This window comes from Lepisma saccharinum, chromosome 1 (genome assembly GCF_977018435.1).
Source record: "Lepisma saccharinum chromosome 1, izLepSacc3.1, whole genome shotgun sequence".
NCBI classification, from domain to species: domain Eukaryota; kingdom Metazoa; phylum Arthropoda; class Insecta; order Zygentoma; family Lepismatidae; genus Lepisma; species Lepisma saccharinum.
Genome location: NC_139229.1, coordinates 137,966,379 through 137,986,858, shown reverse-complemented (window position 1 = coordinate 137,986,858; position 20,480 = coordinate 137,966,379). Strand labels below are relative to the sequence as shown.

At 36.4% G+C, this 20,480-nt stretch overlaps 1 protein-coding gene across 2 annotated transcripts in view; it reads right to left on the bottom strand.

Annotated features, from left to right (window-relative positions):
- LOC146001550 (uncharacterized) overlaps positions 1 to 20,480 on the bottom strand; it is a 56,808-nt gene that overhangs the window by 17,024 nt on the left and 19,304 nt on the right. Inside the window, exons 6-7 of one of the 2 annotated variants that reach the window (XM_083139015.1) lie at positions 14,458 to 14,976; positions 1,460 to 1,852 (exon numbers count right to left, since the gene is read on the bottom strand). In XM_083139015.1, the coding sequence (XP_082995141.1) occupies positions 1,460 to 1,852; positions 14,458 to 14,976 (912 nt within the window). The remainder of the gene's footprint in view (positions 1 to 1,459; positions 1,853 to 14,457; positions 14,977 to 20,480) is intronic. The other variant, XM_083139024.1, reaches the window with a different exon arrangement.

The following is a 20,480-nucleotide window of genomic DNA, read 5'->3' as shown; positions in this document are numbered from 1 at the left end:
TACCTTCACCATATTATTATCCAAATACTAAGAATATTTTTTTGTGGTTTGCAATGCAGTTATGCCTTAATAATCACATCCAAGTATTTCTCAGTTTTTCTTATTTTGCATTGCTTTTCTGCCACTTTTGGCTATTCAAGACTATGAGAGTGAGTGATGACTAGATGAAATTAATGAACGGACACACACAAGAGCACTTGAACCTGGGAACTTTAGTGGTGAGATGGAAAGTTGGCCATTTCAAGCACTTGGCCATTGAGCTGGCTTCAAATATAAATGTATTTTATCTTATCATTTCATGTTAATAAAGAAAATTATTATAAAAACTATACATATATATATATATATATATATATATATATATATATATATAAAGAATGCTTCCTTAGCAGAGGAGAATTTTTCTATAGAAAAAGAAAATTTTTGTTTTGTGGAAAGTAAATTCTATAAAAATGGATAACCATCAGTACTTGTCAGCCAAGAAGATCTGATTGCTATTAATGTTTTCGAACTTGATGAACTAACTTATTCCAAGAGTTTACTCTACTTGGATTTTCTCAATTACTAAAAAAAAAAAAAAAAAAAAAAAAAAATAGATAGCATTATTAAACGCTCCTCATTGAAAAAATGGAGCTTACAATCTCCTTCTAGCCAATAGAAACTACAAAAGTCTGTTCTTGCATTAGCAGTGTTCAAAATAATGAAGTGACATATTCTGCTTCATCCTCCTCCATATACTCCTAGATTTGCTCCTTTAGAATGTCACTTGTTCAGATCATGAAATTTTTTAAAACAATCAGAAGTTGCAGACTAATGATGCTGTCAGTTCAGATAATGTATGGTTGGATATTGAACTACAAGGTGATATTTCAAAAGGTTCTAGTATGTTGGACAAGGACTACAATAAGAAATAGAATGTTACATATTTTCACTGCAATGTTAATAAAGAAATTTGTCATGTATATTTAGATGCCCTTTGCATATTAATAGCGAACAACTTTAAATTTCAAATATATGTAACGGAATCTGAAGTGGTAGGTATGATTATAGATTTAAAGTTATATCAGTACAGCCTATGTATAAGATCTCTATAAAGAATTATTTTTATTGCTTTATGTCATGTATTAAACTGTCACATTTTACCAAATTAAAATGCAAATAACCACAACTTTTGAGCCTACTAGCCATGTTCCAATTGGCATAGATAGTTTGATCAATCCAACATTTTTTTTTTAATAAAGAGAAATGGCGTGGATTATTGTAAAAGTAAAACTAATGGAACACAGTCGAAGGGAACAAAAAATCTTACTTTCACATACTTCAAAGAAGTGCATAGGAATATTTTTTTCAGCACTATGACTGCTGATATGTTAAACAACTGAAGAAACAGTGGAAGACAGATCTTGAACTCGCTGCCAATATCATAATGGGAAAGAACATTTTAGTCATGTACACTTACTTGCTTGCTATCTGTAAGACTCTTTTCAAGCTGCACCACCTGGTCACTGAGACTGTCTCGATGCTGCACTACATCCTGCATTTCCTCTTCCTGCCTGTAGATCTGCTGCTTAGCCAGTTCCAAGCTCTGCGAAACCTCGGCGTTGCGAAGTAGCACACTGTCCTTGTCCTTCCGCTCGCTGTCCAGCTGAATAGAAAGGTCCTCTGTGTGCGAACGCTCTTCATGGAGCTTTTCGCGAAGTTGAGCAAGTTCCTTCTTCAGACCTTCCACATTCTTCAATTCATCTTCCAATGTTGACTTCAGTCTTGTTTGCTCATGCTCGGAATTGTGCAGATGTCTCTGTAAGTCTTTGCACTTTGATTTTACATCCGATGCTTCATTTTCCACTGATCCCTTTAAAATGGAAAGAAAAAAATATCAATGAGAAGCTGGTAAAAACACAACTACCCCAAAGCACAAAATATGCTGGCAAGGACATGCAACTCAAAACCACACATACGATGCCACGTAGCTCTCACTTTTATGCACATGTCCTGGATTCAATCCACTGTGGGAGCCCTAAAATTTCAATGTTGATCCTGCATCATGAAATTATCTGAGGAAAAAAAATAATTAAGCAACAGACTCCAATCTAGAAAAGCAGAAATCATTAACAGTGAGGCTCAATGCACTATGTGCCACCAACTGAATAATCATTTCACATGTTTTAGTCCAAACAAGCTCTCTAGTCTACGGAGTTTAGTTTCAGGACAATACAAACAAGCTTCCAATGTATCCTAGGTCTATCACAGATATCAAGCAAACAAGAACTTGTATTTTTTTTTTAATTATCTTATTTTAACACCCTTATTCTGCCTCTTTAGGTTAATTGTGATGAGAATAAATGATGATTAGATGAAGTTACACTCACAAAGGCATGCCCATGACAGGACTCGAAGCTGGGACCATCGGTGGCAGCATGGTAAGTCTGGCATGTACCTGGTTTAGCCACCAAGGCAACATAAGAAATCTCAATTCATATTCCGATTGTTCAAATGGGCTAATTGAGACAGGAACCTTAGCCACTGTATGTGCCTCCACAAGAAATTAAATCCAGAATTATTTTCCCTTGCTCATATGAATTCAGAATTTATGGAGTTCCTGAGGAAATGTGTTCATTTTTGAGAAACATGAAATGTAAAATTACACACTATATTGTTCATTTTCCTACCATATCTTTTTCATACAAAATAATGAAAATGAGAAATAACCTCTTAAAATTGAAATTTACTTTGTTTACAGTAATCTTTCAAAGTCTGAATTATTCTGGGAGTTAACCACAACCTACCAGAACACTGATTACTTCTGTTGGAAACTTTTGGATGGAAACATGCACTTTGGTAATTAACATTACTCTAAATATGCTTTTAGAATGGTAATTTTCATTCTGTATCAGTACACCATGGCTTTAAATCCAATTTTGGATTTCAACACCAAAATGCTATTCTACAAACTGCTTTTGATCCAGAAACACACTCAGTTCTTGTACTGAAATTTTGATATTTTGTTCACCATAAATGTGTCACCCTGATGACCATTTGCTTGAAGCAAATGAATGAGTGGCTTCACTTCACCTATTCCGAGAAACACAGTATTACTGTATTATGATCCTCCTTCGAAACATGATTGCCTGATGTGACAAACATTGTTTTTTGTATATTGTATTTAGTATGTTGTAGTGTTTGATTTGTGATTCTTTAACAAAACAAAAGATAAGTTTTTTTGTGAAAATTTACATAGCACAATGTTTATAGAACCTGTATTTTTGTTTTTTACATTCTTTTCTGCAACTTTTGGCTAATTGTTATGACGAGGACAAGTGATAATGAAATGAAATTGATGAGAGGGGACTTACAAAGAACACCCATGCCCAAGTTGGGATTGAAACCCAAGTACTTCCATGGCATGATTGAAAGTTGACCACCAAGCAGGCATTTTTTAAAAAAATCTCAGTTATTGCACAGCTATAATAAATATATTTTGAACACTATGGGGGGTGGGTGTGTGTGTGTGTGAGTGAGAGTGAGAGTGAGAGTGAGAGTGAGAGTGAGAGTGAGAGTGAGAGTGAGAGTGAGAGTGAGAGTGAGAGTGAGAGTGAGAGTGAGAGTGTGAGAGTGAGAGTGAGAGTGAGAGTGTGAGAGTGAGAGAGAGAGAGAGAGAGAGAGAGAGAGAGAGAGTGAGAGTGAGAGAGAGTGAGAGTGAGAGAGAGAGAGAGAGAGAGAGAGAGAGAGAGAGAGAGTGAGAGTGAGAGTGAGAGTGAGAGAGAGAGAGAGAGAGAGAGAGAGAGTGTGTGTGTGTGTGTGTGTGTGTGTGAGTGAGTGAGAGAGAGAGAGAGAGAGAGAGAGAGAGAGAGAGAGAGAGAGAGAGAGAGAGAGAGAGAGAGAGAGAGAGAGAGAGAGAGAGAGAGAGAGTGAGAGTGAGAGAGAGAGAGAGAGAGAGAGAGAGAGTGAGAGTGAGAGAGAGAGAGAGAGAGAGAGAGAGAGAGAGAGAATTCAAGTTACTGTCTCTATTGCAACTTCCTTATACTACTACAAACACAATGTACATACAATAGTGGCATGTAATAGGTATTAGATGTTACTACTACTCTTGATGCTAGTAGCAAACATTCTGTGTAGCAGTTCACAAGTGTTCAAAATACACAAGATTGTAAATAACTTGTATTTCACCTGTATGATAGTAATAAATTAAGAGAAAAGGAGAATTATTGTGAAGATGGTAACACTGGAGCGCTCCATTTCTGGTACCACTGAATCCAAATCAGGTTTTAATGTGTAGGATGATGTTTTATGCATCAACCTATTCTTTTACACAAAGCTGCAACTTCTACTTCCAAGCTACTACATTGGTCAAGTGGTTTGAGTAGTGGACCAACACCACCATTACCAAAAATTCCAGGTTCGAGACCAGCCCCTCTCTCAATTTCATTTCATCATCAATCATAATCTTTGCTGCAATTAGTTTAAAAGAAACAGGAAAGCAATGTAAAATAAGAAAAATACAAATACTCTACCTTGCTCTTGTTGGTTGACATTTGCTACTTTCATGCAAACATTTAAATTCTAAAGTATGCAACACTGCTGCAAGTTTCCGACACCAACATTCTCCATTTTGCATGTAGAGTTGTGTAATAAAACTATGGACGTAACTAAACCTGCTTGCCAGAAGCATTCAGGCAATTCAGTTGCTACTCCATGATGTAACAATTCTTTACGGGGCAAGGTCTGGCAAGGGGCCTTTTGTTCGATGATATGTGGTCAGTGCAAAAATTCCCATCACTGCTGCTTCCTTGCTTCCAAGATTTGATTTCAGGTAGATCCCACAGGTAATTGGAGCAGAGACCACTCACGCCAAAAGCAAACAGCACTTACAATTCGCTCAGTTTTATTCCTTCTATTTAGCATCCATCACATTTCTGCACTTTCAGCTAATTGCGATGTCAAGGATGAGATATAATTAGATGAAACTGATGAAGGGATAATCACAATAAACATCCATGCTCAGGCTGGGACTCTGAATCTTTGGTGATGAGATCGAAGGTTAACTTCTACAGTGCTTGGGCCTCCAAGCCAGCAGGTTAACTTCTACAGTGCTTGGGCCTCCAAGCCAGCAGGTTAACTTCTAGTGCTTGGGCCTCCAAGCCAGCAGGTTAACTTCTACAGTGCTTGGGCCTCCAAGCCAGCAACTCATTTTCTTCTTACTTCATATATTAATATGGCTTGCCAACTGTACGAGATCATCAAAATTCACTTTCAAATCGGTACTCAAAACTCAGAATTACCCATACCAAAAGTAGCATGACTAACCATTAAATTACCTAATTACCTACAATGATGATCACTAATAAAAGATTGTCAGTAGTAAATTTATTATTTTACTTCATAATTTTATTACTTCCTTGAGCTGTCAGGAGTCTCTCCTGCCTGTTAACTTCTCAGGATGGAATTTTTCAGAGAGAGATGAAATTTATAAATTTTACCAATAAATAATGAAAGATAAAGAGAATAAGAAGAAAATCAAAACTTTACAGAAAAATTCATATTTGTTTTTCCCTCTATGGATACCACAATAGACCAAAGTTAATGGAAATATGTATAAAGCAGTAGTATATTTCTACAGCCATGCCAATTTGCATTGAAATAGGTCGATATTTCTTCTTTGAGGAAAAATCATAAACATGTATAAGAAAAGCAGTGAAGCCATCTCATGGTATAGAGTTCCGAAAAATTGGTTCTATCATCTGCAGCATGATTGCTAGATTCACAAAATTTGCAGAGAAGCACGACAAAGGACCACTCTTTGAAAACAAGTAATAATGTCTTCCCATTTTGAATATATAATATACATGCATGTAATTTAATAGTATTCTTCATTACATTATGATGTAATTTTTAAAACTGAAGGTCCTCCTCTGCTTGGTAAAATTTTCTCAGCCACACACGAGTATCTGAATTGTTGCTTGCAAGTCAATATCACTGACTCTCAGCTCTGCCAGAGCTGGAAATACATCAACACCACTAGTGCACATTGCTTTGGTTTAGACTCACTCAGCAATGATTTTCTATCCACATAAACTATTTCAAGTGTCGCAAGTCATGTTTACAAAAGTTGCAAGAAAAAAAGAAATTTTGAAACTACATTTACATAAGAAATTGTACTTGCAAAAAGGAGAAGTATGTTGTGAACATTTTTTAATTTTTTTTTGTCATTACTACATAAAAGAAGAACGTATCAGCTAGAAACTATGGTAGAAAGTAATACCCAATTCAATGTCATGTTTAAAGTATCATTTAATAATTTTTCTTTGAAAAAATTGACATTTTCAAAATGTGTTTGTTAAATATAGTAACAATAAATATATTGTTTTGTCATTCCAATATGTCCTACCTTCACATGTATATAACTGAACAAAAAAGTCAGGACTGAGATATCATCAGTAGTTTTCAACAAATGACATGTTAATTGGTGACAAGTGATACTAGTTTCATTTCAAACCAGCCATCTTGAAGCATCTACTTTGGTTGGTTTTGTTTGAAACCAGCCATCCTGAAAAGGTTATATACAAACACAGTTTTGTGAATTGAGAATATGATGACCTGCACATACATTTGGTTTTAGTAGGTTTTATACCCTGTATCTAACGTTTTACCCTAACGTTAAAAGGTTTTGGGATTTTGCAATTTTAGACAACATGCTATCTGCTATGAGCATTTATATTTTTGAAATTTTAAAAATTTAGTTTTGCTATAAAGTTGTTTCATCTCACTCTGCACTACAGGGATTGTGGGGCAATGGAAACTGAAGACTACCAGAATTAAAAAGTGTCACCTGGTGATACTAGTTGCAATGCTCATAATAATTACATTTTACTTGTGCTCGACAAATGGCAATCAATATATCCGAGATCTGAAAGCCTATTGCAGTGATTTAATTTTCCCCCCATAATTTGCTTTTCTGTCTCTTTAGGTTAGTTGCAATGATGACAATGGATGATGATTGGGAGAAATTGATGAGGGGGATATTCAAAGGAATACTCAAACCCAGAACCTTTGGTGGCAAGACTGAGAATTGACTACAAAATGCACTTGGCCACCGAGACAGCTGAAGTGATTCTAAACCAGTGCATGTGCATTCCTGGCAGTACAATGAATGACAAAGCGTACCTGCAACTGATGCTGGTTCATTGAAGGTTTATTGTAGCTTAGATGTGGTCTCCAAGGGTAAGCACTTAATTTTAGCATTGCGGGGTGTGGTAGCACTTACTGTTAAGTTTAGGGCTAAGCCCATGCTGTTGCATTGCAATTAGCCGATACCAGCAGATACTTGTCGAGAGTTTGTGTATTTTGCTAGGTTCACAAAAGTATCATTGTGACACTTTTGCAGTCTAATCATATGCTAACTTTTGAAATTACCATCTATTTTAAATAACCCCTAGCACAACAGCCAATCAGGGCCAGGGCCTCCTACTGACTGCCTCAGCAGAGGCAGGCAATCATCTAGGCAGTTAAGGTGGCATGTGGTCAGCAAGATGAACCATGACCATGACCAGGTTATGCTACTCATTTGTAGCTCCAAACTTCCTCGCAATGGTGGGAAGCCACCGGTCCCACACACTGTCTAAAATCTCAGGAGAAAAGTTGTTATGCTTCCTCCCAGGAGACTCAAACCAGCGTGCATCCTGTAGCCTGAGCCCAAAACCCTGACACTGTACACCACAAAGCCATGGTGCAAGACTTCATTTATTTTACAAAAGTATTATACAAAAAATAAGATTTTGGGGCTATTTTCATATTCAGATGCAATTCTTGAATACTGTAAAGCAAACTATGCTAAATTGATGCTTCAATTAATTAAATTGTTGCAATAGAATTCTTGCACATTAATATTGATTAATATTTTGAACAATTTTTAACTTACAACTTTCAAGCATTGTAATCTGTATAGGTGAGATTCAATGCTATAGTTATGTAATTCACTCTTGGGGCATTCCAGCATTGGGTGTGTTACATTTTATACACAAAATTTAAGGTTCTAGACACGAGATTGGATTAAAATATTCACAATGAACAGATTTCATAGAGTTGTGAAGTACTTTATGGTGTCTGCTAACAAATGAAGAAAACTGGAGTATGATGGCATAGGCTGAATGCATGAAAAGCATTAACAAAAGTGTGTTACATGTGTGACACTTTAAAAATGAAGCAAATTTTGACTTCCTTCATTTGTGAAGCATATAGGTTGCAGATACTAGTGACTTTTATTGGCAAAATGTGCAAATTATATGCATTCACAAACATCTAAACCTAATGCAATTAAGAACAATAATAATTTTCATATAAATTCATTTTGTTATTAACATGGAGTAGGACCACTTTTCATAAAATGGCCCCATTTAGTGTAAAGTTCTAGGAGAAATCCTGTGAGCGATTGCTTAACCTTTTGGATCCCATGCATCTCGAACGAGATACCCAACTGTAACCCTCACTGTCCCAAGCATCTCGATCGAGACGCTGTGTCAAGGTCGTAGTTTTTACGTTATAACTTTTCTATTTTTGGCTAGAATTTCGATTTTTTTCTTTTATATTGTTCCTAACACATGTATTTAACAGAAATGTTTCTTGCACCTTTTTTTTTCTTCATGAAAATGGAGGTGAAAAGGCGGGAAAAGGGACTTCTCTTTTCAAGGGAAAATATAAATTTCAAACATTTCAACAATTTTTAAAAATAATTTTTTGGGGTTTTCTCCCTTCCCCCTCCATATATATGCCAAATGCATAAATTTTGCATTTTGTGCATTTTGAATTTTTTTTGGGGGGGGCGGGCGGGGGGAAACGCTATTATTTTAAGAAAAGTATTTTTGAGGGGATTTCCCCCCTTTCCCCCTTCATATGTACGCCGAATGTGCATAAGTTATATACCGTCTGAATCTGTGATTCATTCTGCGTACAACGGTATATCTTTCATATCTCTAGGGCATTTAGTTTCTGAGCTATAGTCATTTCAAGGTACCGCTGCATTTTGAAGCTTGAATCAGTGGCGTGCCCACCATTCCTTTTGGGGGTACAACTCAAGTTACATTGGTCATACGACAATGATGCAAATATTTTTCTGTTCCTTACATGCCATCGATAATTTCTATGTGCATTTTGAACTTTTCATATCCTTTTTTTCGGGGGGTGGCAAAACCCCATTTTTTTTTAAAAAAAAAGTATTTTCAGGGGATTTCCCCCCTTTCCCCCTCCATATATACGCCGAATTTGCATAAATTTCATATAGCCTGAATCTCTGGTTCATTCCGCGTACAACGGTATATCCCTCATCTCTCTAGGGCAATTAGTCTCCGATCTACACTCATTTAATTGAAACTGCATTTTGCTCAAAATCGGCTCGGGACCGAGAGGCTTACTTGTGAAAATGGCCTTGGGACTCAAAAGGTTAAGACATCGAACGAGAGACAGAGTAAGCTAATTACTTATTTTTCAACATATTACTGTTGGTTCTAGACAGGTCAGGATGAACTGCACCTCCCCATCCTTCTCCCACCCCTTGATTTGTCCATGGGAAGAAATAATATGCACGCTAGATTTTCATAGCATGAAATATCAAAGTCATTAAGGAATATACAGGATCATTAGCAAGAAAATCACTCTACATCTAAGGAATATACAGGATCATTAGCAAGAAAATCACTCTACATCACGTGTGTCCTTCGTGGACTGTGGAGGGTAAGGATGAGTGGAATGGCATGCACTACTCTAACCCAAATCCATCAATGTTACTGGAAGAATACCACATTAAACTAAACTAACTACTGTTAGCATCAAAAGAGAAAACAATTACTATGAAAATGAATTTGAGAAAAGTAACATGCAATGGGACACCAACTAACCAATCTTCATACTGGGCAGTTTCTCAAAATGAAGTACAGATGCTAAATAACTACAATTGTACTTTTAATGCATATGCACAATGAAAGAGTTTGAAACATATTGCACTTTTACATAGTGTATTCATGCATGTTAAATAACCAAAAATAATTATGACACAAGCCCCCAAACCTCTATGTTTATGTGGTTAAAGAAAACTCCTGTCTGCATCTACTAACCAAATTATATTAACACTACAAACCAAAACACAAGGTGACCCAAAAGTCCTGCATTGTGATGTGATGTCCATTGATATCAAAACATAGCTGTACGAGTGTTCCAGAGAATGCATCATAACCGACAAAATGGGAATGCAATTGGTACCTGTACCTGATTTTCAGTGTACACTTTGGATTTCAGGTAGCCTCATACCCCAGGTGGTCAACTGATTTCCTGCAACCAATCCAATGCTGCAGGACTTTTGGGTCACCTTGTGGAATGAAAAAATGTCTACATCTGTTTACACATTATGCTCAGAATTGTTTAAATACTTGAATATTGCAGCAATAAAGGAGTGTAAAACATTGTATAATGTGACACTTTATTGGGAGCAAGAAGGTAAAACAGGGTTTCCACTCATTTTTTGGCTGAACCAATTTCCTGATTTTTCCAGTTACCAGGTATTGTAAATAAACTTCATAAGCATTATTTGGTGGCCTAACATGTAATTAAACACATTTTAGATGTGAACCAGCACTTGCTATTCAAGAGAACCTGGTTTATTCAACATTGTTCATGATAAACAAAAGTAAACTATAAAAATATTTTTTATAGAGAATATCTATCACGAAAAATAAATCCTGGCAAGTACAAAAGAAAGATATTCCCTGATTTTCCAGGTCAGTAGGAACACTGTAAATAGTGAAATTCAGGCAAAATATAAAACTTGAGTTCATTATGTTCTTTAACAGAGGAAGCAATAATAAACTTAGCAAAAAATATTAATTCATTTTGGGATCACTGTTATTGTTTCATTTTTGTTTTTAGTACTTAGAAGTAAGACTTGCAATTTGTGATCTTTTTAAAAGGAAAATAGCTTGAAAATAATAGAAACTTTAAAGCAATGTTAGAGTATAAGAAGTTAAACTAGAAGGATTTTCTCCAATTAATTTCTACAAACTTCCCACAATTAATTACAAAACATCTACCAGTTTTTCAAACAAATAAGTTACTGTCTTGCCAAGCCACATTCTAATGTGCAACCCTCTTCATTCACAATGAACCACATAAACTACAATGGTTAGTGAAGAAAACATGCATGGAACGAAGTAACTGAATTTATTCAGGCAAAACAAAACTAACTCTAATACAAACTAAAACAGCAACTTATTTTACTGCTTGATTAAATAAGAAAACAACAACAAAATAAAATAACTACAACAAAGTAATTAATTTATGTTCCTAATTACATAAAACAAATGCAAATAATTTTAACAGATATGTGTTAATGGCACTGCAAGATTAGGCATGTACGTAAAATATAATCAATTTCCTGTGCAAATTATTAAAAATTTGCAATTTCAACATATATTAGCAGTTCAACAAAAAGCATTTTCATCTTGCACTTTAAAATATATGTATCACAACTATATTCATGACATTGCACATTTATATATAATGCATGGATTAAATGCTAACAAATCAAAATTCATAACAAAGAAAGACCTTTAAACAAAATTATAATACCATATGCACTTGTAAAACTCCAAACGAATAGTAATATCAAAACCTGTAAAACAAATTCTATTTGGGCAAGTTTCTAATGATGTTCTTCATTTGGGCAGACTAGATAGATAAGCTTCACATACGATTTGCTTCACCAATGCCACATTAAAGAAAAAGGAACTTATGTCAGTCTTTTGGCATGTGTATAAACCACATTTGTGACATCACACATGCAAATTTACGAAATACTAGTACATATTTTACTTTGAAACAGATGTCTCATCTTACATACCAAGTGCCATCTAACATAGTGCTGAAAATAATGCTGTATATTGATAAAAGTTTAAGGCACACTTACCAGATTTTGAATACTGAACACATTCTCTTTGATATAGATATTTTAGACTTATAATACCTTCAAGAAGTTTTCATTGCACTTATCCGAAAGATTTACTACAACAGTATTACTCAAAAGAACTGGTCTGGGTCGCAAGTCAGAAAGTGCAAATGCAAATTCTAACCTGGCACCTATTACAGTCTATAAGATCCTCATTTTTTCCAACTATGCAATGCTTGTACTTACAGATTCTATCTTGGGTATCCTGTACTGTGCCAAAAGAACATACATGTACACACAAGTTACTCAGATTGCTGATTTTCAACTATGAAGTGGGTGAAATAAAATCATCATAGATTTTTGGTGTCTGCCATGTAGCATAAAGCTCAGCACTCTTGCCTTTGGCGTGAGTGGTCCAAGGTTCAATTCCTGGTGGATAGGGGGGGCTAAAATGTTAGTTTTGATCAATCATCACTGGAGTGCTTCTTACAAAGAAGTACACTCTGTCCCAGCTATCTCTGGAGCAGGCACACGAAAACAAGTGTCTGTGCAAGTGGTGACGTGAGACGGCCCCACCAATGAACACGTGATAGTGAACAGGATTGCAGTTACCAGCCTTTGCAGTGTGTACTGCTTTGCTCTGCCCATCGATTTCCTCCCCTTCTCCGCTGCTATGTGCGGCCTTGCTCAAGAGATAGTTGGGACAGGGTATAGCAGACTTTGGTCTAGAAAACCAGATAACAGTGGTGATGGGACAAGATGCAGTGGCTGCAGGTTCGGGAATAGCCACATGGCAGGATTTGTTCATCAAAAGGTTTACATTGTTGGTGAAGTTGTAATCTTAGCAGAACTAAAGACAAAACTTGTTTACCTTTTGTAGTTCAAGTTGAAAACTTGCTCAATGTTCATGCAGGGTTCCAAAAAACAAATTCCCAAACTTTTCCAGTTTCTCCAGGTCAATGAGAACCCCGTAAATAATTCCACTGGTCTGCAATGCGTTTGGTGCCTGTCAGAAGTCTTCAAAAACATCCAAGATTTCAGACCAAAATGTCAAGCCTCTAGCAACACACAAGTTTCACGCCAAAGTGCCAAGCAATGTGGGCTGCTTGTCTCTAAAAAAAGCATTCCATGTGCATGAGTGACCATGAGGCTGTTTTAACACAGTGGACACTTTTGAGAAAACAACCTCGTCCAAGTGACATGCTAGCAACAAACAACATGTGCTGCTTGTAACGCCACTTCAGTACTTAAAGTTGTACTGGTTTCTGTAGGTTCATTTCAAAGTATCAAGTGCTTCTTACGGCTTGTCACTTTAATCTGAAAGCTCCTTAAGATACATAGTACTTTTAATTTGCAAGCACCTGGACTTGAAGTAAAGTTGGCAAGCAAGCATGGCAACAAACAAGCATAAATATAAAAAGCAGTACACAGAAACACAAACAGTAAATAATTATGGCAATAATATGCAATTTGAATGTGGCTGAAAATGTTCCATTATTTACAATGAAACTGTGGATAAATATATAGAGTTCCTATCTTCTCTTTTGTTCAGAAGATTATATTTAAAATTAAAATTGGAAGGGACTACTGTTGTAAAGCAACACAGTGTCCACATTCGTTGTTATATTATTGTAGTATTGTGAAAATCATGCTTAATAATAGCATAAATAGCATAAAGGTAGTAATTTATGTTTACAGTTCTTGTTCTGTGGACTTCTGAATTTCATTTTAACTTTATCAAAGGTTTGCACATCCATAAAAAGTAATACATATAGGATTCGCAACTATCTGCTGTCCTGGATAGCTGCATTAGATCTTGAAATGTAGATACAGAGGAACTACTGTGTTACGAATGTTTAGGATAGCTAAAATGCTACACTGAAGAATCTATCTAATGTGACAGAGCAGAGAAGTGATGCAAATGAAGCTCAATCTCTGAAGAGTTCCTTTATAGATTGTGAATATGCAATTGTGACAAAATTTCCCAGCAAGCAAACCTGTGAAGCTTGCACGAAGCCACATGAAGATCGCACAAGCTGACCCTTCACAAAAGAATGAATGCTAATATATTGATAAAAACTTTGTAACCACCACCGGAAGACAATTTCAAAAGATATTCAGTGCTGATGCAGTATTCAACAACACATCAATCATGCTGAAATAAAAAACTGATTTCTCATAAACTTACCTCCTTCAGCATATTAATTTAAAGAAAGCTTGAGAATTAAAGAATATAATAATAATAATAATAGACTCTTATTATGGCAAATATACTGGCCTATGTATGACACAAATAGACTCTTATTATGGCAAATATACTGGCCTATGTATGACACAAAACATTGTATTATAATGTTAACATACTCTCAGGAAATCTTATCCATTAAATAAAATCCTTTTCCAAAGAAGCAACCTAATGATACTAGACACTTGAAGTCATGCCAAGCTCATTAAGATTTTCATTGTGCTATACTAATCTTCTTGACACGATTGGAAAATTATAGTAATTGAAATACTCAATCATGACTCACTATCTTTTCCTGTAGCCTTCTTATCTCATCTTCTCTCTGTTTCTCTTTCAGATCTAATTCTGCCACCATCTTATCATTTTCCTTGTTCAGCCTGTCGATTTCATCATCTTTCACTTGCACGCTCGCATTGAGGTCTTCCAAAGACTTCTCAACAAGTATCAACTTCTCCAGCATGCCATCTCTTTCCTCCTCAACTCGCCTTCTCTCTAGGCTCTCCTCGCCGGCCTGCCTGCACAACCGTTCAACCTGAGTTTCAAGCGACGTTATTTTCTGACTCCATGATGTTTTGATTTCAGAGAGCTGCAAACGCGACTCTTCGAGTTTCTGTTCTAGAGCAGTCCGTTCGGTCACTAATGCTTTGAATCGTTCATCACCGGACAACTCCGATATCTGCTCACGGTTTTTTAACAAGGCCACTTGCTCACGTAAATGACTCACTTCCTCCTGGTTCTGCTGCAGCTCGCTTGACAGTTTCGAATGCTGAAGCTCTGAAGAATGGCGTAAGAATTCAAGCTTGTCCTGAAAAACAAGAACATTTTGCTCATTATAAGGGAAGGAATCTACTTATTTCACAGTACAAATGAAAGACGAGCCAAATGAAAATCGTGAGAGGTTATCTATCATCCTATTAATATTTGTCATATAGGTTGCATTGGCGACTTGTACAATTACTGTATTGTATATACTATTACTGTATCCCTGATGGCATAGTAATAGTTAGGGGCATGCATATTTCGTTTTTGACGAAAAAACGGAATTTGAAAAAACACGTTGTAGTGTTAATTTTTCATGTTTTTGAAAGGTGTGAGATGCATTTTGTGACCATATTTTGTCACGAAATAATGCGAAATGAACTGCAAAAAGCGAAATTAACTCTGAAACACGAAATTCAGGGTTTATTCACAGACGCGACACCTTCTGAGGTCTGAATTATCCTGAGAGTTATGCAATTCCCGGAACATTGATTAATTCTGCTGTTAATACTGGAGAAGCAAAATTGGACTCCTTTACACAGAAATAAACTCAATGCTATGATAACTACATAAATGTGCTATTAGAAGTGAAATGTTAATTCTGTGGAATTAGTGTAGTTTTAAAATCAAATTTAGGATTATATTCACAATTTTAAAACCAAAATGTCTTTTTATATACCACTTTTCATCCATTTTTCCACCGCTATAACACCGATATTTTATTTTATTTACCGCTTTTGAACCCGAAATTGACTCAGTTTTTGTACCGAAATTTTGCATTTTTATTTACCAAAAATATGTGCCTCTAGTAATAGTACCTTGTAATCAAAAGGCTCCAAGTTGAATTCCTGATGCACAGTGGTTAGAATCCCACATTAAAATATAGGTCCAGTCCCAATTTTTCTGCCTGAGCTTAAATTGGACTTCAAATAACTTTTACAACTATTCACACTATAAACAGAGGCTGTGAAGCAGACCTATGGGCATTCTCTGCTAGAAACATAAATAATTTGAAAAATGACAGTTTGTGATTTTTGAAGTTTTGTCACTTATTTTGCATCACATTTCTGTCATTTTTTGCACATCAAGATGGAGATAAATGACAATTTGGATGTAAGCAATCAAGGAACGCCAATGCTCTGCCATGTAGCTACAACTCAAAGACAGCAAAATGAGTGGAGATAAAATTAACTTTCAAGATACATTAAAACGATGGATATTCCACAGTACAGTTCAACACTTTTAGACAGTTGGAAGCCAGAAGCATATACATGTTGCATAATTTCAAATATAAAGTGTGTCAAATTGAGACAAATGGACAGGACTAAACCATAACCTAAACCGCACACTGTACAAACAGAATCACGGAAATACTTAAGTTTTATTTTGATCATGCATTTATTATCCAACAGTGCTTTGGCATATAAACTATGACAAATAGCCATCACCAAAAACATGGGAGAGAAATATGTGTTTACTTAGCAATTGACTTCGAAGCACAGAAATCTAGTAGAGGTATTTTCAGCACAAAAACAATGTAAGTAGAGAAGAAAAATATGCAGACACCATCAAGGATATGAACTGCTGCCCTACTGAGACAATTCATAAAGTATTTTATAAGTGATCTAATATTTAGGTTATTCTTGCTGAATTCTTACTGAATTTACTTATATGTTGCTGAAGGTTGTTCTTAGGTAAATCATAAGGAGAGGATGAATGAGATGAGGGATAAACACAATCACATCAGGCTTCATGGAAAATAAGTTGTCCTTTATCTATTACCATGATTTTCTTTTGTTGACAAATAAAAAAAGTAAAAATATACAAGATACTAGGGTGACCATAATATTTTGACTCCAAAATGGGACATTTCAAGGTGGTAAGTTTACCTCCCCTGGAAAAATAGGTTGGGCCTAATCATATAATTAATGTTATAATTAACATATTATTATTTATTAAAATATGGGGCACATAAAATATACATCATAAAGTATAAATGAAATATGATCTCCCGTTGTCAAAAGGCATTAATTATTATAACCTTGGAATGACTTACATAGTGTTTCTAGTCCCTTCTGACCAGCCTTTGATGTTAGTCCTACGCTGAATGCCGGAAATATTACCAGAAGAAGCAATCTTTTTGAGAATAGCTTCATTCTTCACCAACCGTTCACAAAACTTCCCACATATCTGACACACAATGCGAGATTTGTCTTTTTGAATTGGTGTTTTAAGTCCACTTTATGCACAGTAAGGCTAATCGGGACTGGACCTACAGTTTAAAGTGGGATCCGAACCACTTGTGCCTCCACCGGGTATCGAACCCGGGACCCCTTGATTACAAGGCAATGACGCTACCACTGCACCATGGGGGAGGCCCATTTGTCTTTTTGAGTTTGTGTCAAGATGCAGGAATTTAAATTCCAGTGCAGGTCCGTACTGAATTTACATATACGCATCTTGGCCATTGTTATTCACTGTATACAAATAACGGAACACACACAAAACAATACAACCTGCGATGCGAGCTAACTTGAACAGTAAACTGCTGTCTGTTCAAATCTTCCCGACGACAATGGAACGTTGTGATTGTTATGAAGTGCTTGAAACGAAGTCCAGCTGGTTTGCCATAGTGTTGCAATGACACTAGGTTAAAAATTCCATCAATATTTTTTAGCATGTATTAAATTTAGACTCGTTTTCAAGCTAACTGCTACACTTTTATAAAACAGGACAAGTGTTTTTAAATAATATAGATGGGACGACAAGGACATGCCTCTGAAAAGGGACTGTCCTGGACAAAACGGGACATGTGGTCACCCTACAAGGTACTCTCTAACATGCTCGAAAATACATTTTATACATTTACTATTTAACATATGTAAACAGAACATTCTTTCCCATTGAAAGTTCTAATGTTTCACAAACTTCTTGTTCATATCATCACATTCTGCAAAGCTGAAAGTAGAAGCCAGAGTAATAATAGATATTATGTTGAATGAAATTCCAGATGGCTGACTGTGACCATTGCTTCAGAAATTTCTTTCGTATCATCAAATAATGTCTTCAGCAATATGAAAAAATGTCCTATTTAAGACAGTAAATAGTTAATGAATACAAAAATAGTTGTTTCCATAAAGAAATGTAATCTTCAGCAATATATAAAAAAGTACTTATACCTTGCAGCACCAAAGCTATTCAAATATCTCTTTAGGTTAATTACAACCATGAGGATGGGACTGAAAAAACGAGCAACACAATGGAACATCTAACCTCTCACTAGGATTTGGCACACACCCTTTTGAAGGAGTGATTTGAGTTTAGTCCAAAATAATATAAGCATGTGAGTGTGTGTCACTCCATACCCTGCCCCCCGTGTCTCTACACTGTGAGGGCCTCCCAATAGTGCAGTGGTAGCGTAGTCACCTTGTAATCAAGGGGGCCCCGGGTTCAATTCCCAGTGAAGGCTCATAGTGGTCAGATTCCACTTTAAACTGTAGGTCCAGTCCCGATTAGCCTTACTGTGCATAAAGTGGACTTAAAAACACCAACTCAATTAATCAAACTACACTGTGAAACCTTTTGCATGTCTAAAATAAATTTTTGTTCCTGTTAAAATGCGACTTTTTGCATAGATTGACTTGTTGTTTTAAGTTCACTTTATGCACAGAAAGGCTAATCGAGACTGGACCAACAGTTTAAAGTGAGATGCGAACCACTGTGCCACGTGCCTTCAACAGGTATCGAACCCGGGACTCCTTGATTGCAAGGTGAAGACGTTACCACTACGTCATCGGGGAGGCACTCTTTTTACATGGAAAAATATAGTTAGATGTTGAGAACATGTGAAAAGTGACAAGAATCTGTTCAGAGCTTATCCATTGAGAAGGTCTGTCCAGTGTTTTTCAATTGCTACTTATAAGATTTTCTACTGTTGCATGCTCAACAATGTCCAATACTGGTTCAAATCAACCACTCATTTCTGGACAACCATCAAAGAAACAAACGGGGCACCACATTCCAGTTAGGATGTTTTGATTGCACCAAATATTTGTTTACAATTTACTTAGGTTGTCAGACATTTATTCTCAATTACCTGATGAAAAAGTTAATCTCAGGTTCACTTAGGAGTGGGATTCAAATCAATGAAAATAATACCATAAAATGAGGGGAGAATAGCCCATTGATTACATGGTAATACAATTGATTAATACTAATGGTGGGGAAGCTACAAAAAATTCACTAGAAAAGCTTTCTCTGATTACTTTACTATAGCACTTCACTTCACTGATATTTATGAACTCAATAGCCATGGTGGATCAGTTGGTAACGCGTTTGACTACCATGCTCAAGGTCCGGGGTTCGATCCCCGGCCGGTTCAAATCCGGGAACTTTTCTAACGTTCGAAGCGGCCCTCAGCGCCCACCCAGCGTCGAATGACATGGGTACCTGGGGGTAACCTTGGGGGGTAAAGGCAGTCAGGGGCGTGATGCTGATCACATCATCCCCATTCATGACCGGATCAAGAAAGTGTGGGGCATTACCCCCACACCCCCTATATGCCTTCATGGCATGGTGCTAAGCACAGGGGAGCACTTTACATTTTTTTACCAATGGAGGAATAGCCAAATGTAGTAAATTGCTAGGGATATAAGCCAGCAATACAGTGCAATAAAAATACCAGTTTCACATAAATTAGATCATCGAAAATGAATCATATTCAACAAATTCTGTTCTTCTAAATGCAACAATGCCTACTTTGAAACAGCCAATTTGCAACTACACTTTTATCAAAGCACCCAAAAACCACACTAAGGTAAAGATACATACTTAGCTGCTTGGCACTAAAACAATAAATGCTCACAGAGTATGTAAAAATGCACGAACAGAATGAAGCCTGTAAACTGGGGGTGTGCGGGACCGATTTTTTTTGGTCTGGACGGGAAATTTTTTTTAATCCCGACATTCAGGATGGGAAATGCTTGAAATTTCCCAAAGCTCTGAAAATCTCGAATTCTATATGTCATTTTCAACTTAAGTGATTGTTTTTGCATTTCTGGAATAAAAACAAACAATTTCAGTTCCAGACACTTGGAATGCAGAAAACGTCGAGAATTAACAACTTTCTAAAATGACCATTCGGTATTTCCTGATGCTCAGGATCCTGAAAAGTCGGGAAGTCATTTCCCAAAGTCGGGATCGGGACGGGAAATTTTTTTCCCGATCCCAGTCCCAACTTTTCGGGATCCTGCACACTCCTACTGTAAACTGACACCAAAAGAATAAGAAACTCAGATCCCATAATTCACAAACTGCAATCTGAGACATCATGCAAAATTCAAACAGAACTTATTCCACAAATGATAAGATGCCAATGCACAAAAGATAAGGAGAAAGAATATGCTCCATTCTGACACAGTATGATAGTTGTTCACACACATTTCAACCCCAACCACTATCGCTTCCCACCACCAGAAGCAAAACAATCCGTTAAGAGTTGTTGTTCTGACAGAGAATAACCTCACACATGGTGCTATTGATTTAAAACTG